This window comes from Plasmodium gallinaceum (assembly GCF_900005855.1).
Source record: "Plasmodium gallinaceum strain 8A genome assembly, contig: PGAL8A_v1_73, whole genome shotgun sequence".
Classification (NCBI taxonomy): domain Eukaryota; phylum Apicomplexa; class Aconoidasida; order Haemosporida; family Plasmodiidae; genus Plasmodium; species Plasmodium gallinaceum.
In genome coordinates, this window is record NW_021628234.1 from 19,086 (window position 1) to 23,351 (window position 4,266).

A 4,266-nucleotide genomic window follows, 5' to 3' on the forward strand; every position below is an offset into this window, starting at 1 on the left:
CTAATACACTTCTCTTTGCATTTTCTTTTTTTTTTACTTTTAGCAATTGAGGAGAATTTATACATTCCATAGGTATTTCATTTAATCTTTTTTTTGCTTATAAAAAACATTATAATTAAATGAATTTTATATATGCATCTATTTATTTTTTTAGAATTTCTGTTTTTTCAATAATTTTTTTGAGGAAGTATTGTTTTATGCTAACAAATTTTTTCTGTTTTCATTTTTTTTACTTTAATATTAATATATACCTAATTTATAAAATTATTACGTAACTATTAAAATGAATTTAATATTTTTTTACTAATATTATTATTACATAAATTCAAACTTAATTCAAGTATTTTTTATTTATAATAAAATATATATATATACTGTTTTATTTAATTTATTTATTTTTTATTTATATATTATTATTTGTTTATAAATATATTATTGCATGCGTAATTTTATTTCATTTCTATTTCTTCATTTATCCAAATACTGTTATAGCTTATCAATATATCATTGTTAATTATATATCGTTATTAAAATGAAATTGTTATAAAATTTATATGTATTTTTTTTTTAATATAATTAATATCATATAATTGTAATTTTAATTATTTTATAATTAATATTAGATCACCACATTTATGTATATTTTCTTGATAATTCTTGAAACAATATTTTATTATATATATTAAGAATTTTTTTTTTTTTATTTATTTAAAAAAAAAATAATACATTATTGAAGAAATTCTTTAATAGATATTACTACCATTTATATTAAACACATAATAAAAAATTTTTTTTTTTAATTTTTTATTTATTGTATATTTTATTTAAAAAAAAAACATTAATTTATTATTTAAAAAATTCTTGAATAGATACTACCACCATTTTATATTGAATGTACGATAAAAAAAACTTTTTAATTTTTTGTTTATTTTATTTTTTATTTAAATAAAAAACATTAATTTTGTTATTGAAATAACCCTTGAATAAATATTACTATGATTTTATATTAAATTTATCATGCAAAAAAATCTTTAATTTTTCAATAATTATATATTTTAAAGAAAAAAATGTGAACCATAGTATGTATTAGAAATATATATTCTACATATGTTAGATTTTATAAAAACATATTTTTTAAAATAAAAAATTAAAATTAAATTTCGTTACTTAAATAAAAGATTTATAAGGAGAGTTTTGAATTTTTATAAATATTTTATATTGTGCTAAAAATTATGTTTTTTATAAGAAAAAAAATAAAATTAATAAGAAAATAAAATATTAAAAAAAAAATAATTTTAGAAAATGTATTAAAAATAAATTTAGAGAAATCTTAGTAGTAAAAAGTAAGAAAAATATATATATCTTATATTAATTTTAAAAATGTCACTTTTATATAATGAAGGATGTGAAGACTCTGGAGATTTTACCAAATGCCTTATGAGTTTATGTTCCATAAATCCAAATAAATTACAATCATCATATTGTATACGTGCACCTGAGTTTGTTATAACACAACGTCCTTTTAATAATGTTTTAATTAACATTTCAAAAAATATATTTACATACGAACATTATGGACCAGATTATGAGTCTAGTATAACCATTCTTTCAAATGAAGATAAAGATGGTATTTTGATTCTATATGAATATAATCCATTGTATTTTAAATATCCAAAAGAAACTTATTTATGTCGTCTTAGAAATAAGAATCAAAAGATATCATTGTGCGAATCCATTAACGTAAATTATATAGGGAAAAGTATTTCATTTAATTCATATGATATTATTAATAGAGACGATAAGAAAAATAATCTAATTAGTATGAAACATTTAGAAAATCCTAAACATAGAATTATTAAATTGAAATATAATGAAATTATTCTTAAGAAGGATTCTTGTCATCATGCGAAAACAAAATATAATCCACATCACACTTGCAGGTATATAATATGTGAAAAAGATGATCATGGTAATACGATGTGTGCTAATTCTAATTATAATGGAAAATTAATTCATTTACTTGATTATTATACATTCGCAAATTTAAAGGAAGAAAGAATAGTGTATCTTCCAAATAAATGCTTAAAAAGTGATTCAAATTTGTTATGTACTCCATATATGTGCATAAAAAATAATTTAAATGAATCATATTCATGTGAATATGAAGAAATTAGTATTGTAAAAAACATTTTTCCAAGTCCAGAAACATTCAAAGCAATATCTACAAATCATCAGGCTATTTATCATGAAAGTAATCTTAGATCTTCTTCAGTTTATGCAATGACTCTCATGCCTTTTTTAATTATTTTCATTTTTTTTTTTTGTTATATATATAAGATTTTTAGAAAGAAGAGAAGTAAGCTATTTACATAAAATTTAAGTATATTAATGCTTATATTATATATATGTTCTATATTTTTATATTTTTTAATATATAAAAAATGAAAATAAAAATAAAAATATGTGCTTATTAAATATATTAAATTTTATGTTCTTTCTTTTTTTTTAGGAAAAATTAATTAATGGTAAAAATTCAGAATTAATATTATATGAAAAAATCAAATATTTATACAAGCCTAATACAAAAATAATAATAAAGAATTTATATTTTATATTTAATATATTCTATTAGAATCGTTAAGTAAAACATTTTATCATAATAAATTATAAAGTTTAAAAAAATTTCATATATATATAATTGATTTATTAGTTATTTGCTAAGTGATTTTGACAGATTACTGAACAGACAGATTAATAAACTGCACGTGGAGCTGTCTCTACTAATTTAATTAATTTATGTATAATATTTAACGATATAAGTAAAAAAACTAGGATTATATAGTTTATTCCTTTGAAAATTTGTTGTTTCCGAGAGGTAATTATTTATCTTAATAAAAATTTCTATATTTATTAAAAATTTAAATTCACGTTGATTATTAATCCTTAATTAATTGTATGTTATATATAATGTTATAAGTAATAATTAGTAATTCAAATTTATTGCTTTCAAGTTAACAAACATAATTAATTGATTTATTAATTATCTATTCAATGACTTTGCTAAAGTTTGAACAGATTATTAAGGAAATATGGAATTACCTCTACTAATTTAATGAATTCATGTATAATTTTAATTCTGTAAACCGATAATCTATTTTATAAATATAGTCTACTACTTTAAGAATTCATTGATTTTCAAGAGACATTTATTTATTTTAATGAAAATACCTATTTTTATTAAAAATTTAAATCCTCATTAATTGTTGATTTTAATTACATATATTTTATTTATAATATTATGGACATGGTTTATCAATTCATATACATAGCATTCAAATTAACAAATATAAATAAATAATAAAATACAAAATAAATTAAATAAATACTACAAAGCATGATAATTTTATTATTGTTAATATGTGATTCTCTCATATAAATTTAAACTAAATGTACTACAATAAACTTTTTTATTCAATAACTTTTCTTTTTTCCTACAATTATAGTCATTTTAAAAAAAAAAATAAATATATTCTTTTTTATGTATTCTAAAATTTATAAAAAGGAAACAAGAGAATTATGAATTTATTTTTTTTTTATCTAGAGATTACATAGTGAACTATTTATTTTCCATATGACTCCTACTCTTTATACTCAAAAAGGTTAATACTACCTTTTACTAATCAGCTAGATACATTTTTCATCATAAAAGGTGAGTAATAATTTACTTCTTGTGCAATATACTCCGTATATGTCCATGTTTTAGATCCTTTGATATCGAATGAAAAATAAATCAAATACATTAGTTTTTGAGAAACCTGGTTATTATTAAGTTTATATTTCCTATTATGCATTACTAGAGAAACTAAATAATTTATAATATGTTTTTATATATCTTTATTGATATCAAGGCACCAATAGCTTTTTGATACTTTCTTTAATATTTTATATACTCCATAATGTCCTGCAATTTTACTATTGTGAAACCAATACATTATATTATTTCTATATTTTTTCTTATATATATGATCTTTCTGTACTATAATTAATTGAAAAATTATCTTTCCATACTACATCTTTTGGTACATTGCTTTTATCTTCTCTTTCTGCATTTAAAATTTCATCACAAAATGGTGTAACGTATAAAACTTTGCATGCTCCTTGAGGTTTATTAAAGTATAATGCCATATAATTAGAAATATAAGTTTCATCTTCGATTACCCAAGCAATCCAATAAAATAAATTATTTTAAACCCCTTCAATATATTA

General features: G+C 18.3%; 1 protein-coding gene across 1 annotated transcript, besides 2 other annotated features; it reads left to right on the plus strand.

Annotated features, from left to right (window-relative positions):
* Positions 1-1,380: 1,380 nt before the first annotated feature.
* PGAL8A_00190900 (fam-e protein) lies at positions 1,381-2,523 on the plus strand (the record flags this gene model as incomplete). Its single annotated transcript, XM_028670591.1, has 2 exons — positions 1,381-2,356; positions 2,510-2,523. The coding sequence occupies 2 exons, from the start codon at positions 1,381-1,383 to the stop codon at positions 2,521-2,523; spliced, it is 990 nt and encodes a 329-aa protein (XP_028527328.1).
* Positions 2,524-3,026: 503 nt separating this feature from the next.
* Positions 3,027-3,462: a repeat region.
* Positions 3,463-3,685: 223 nt separating this feature from the next.
* Positions 3,686-4,266: part of a repeat region that runs on past the window's edge.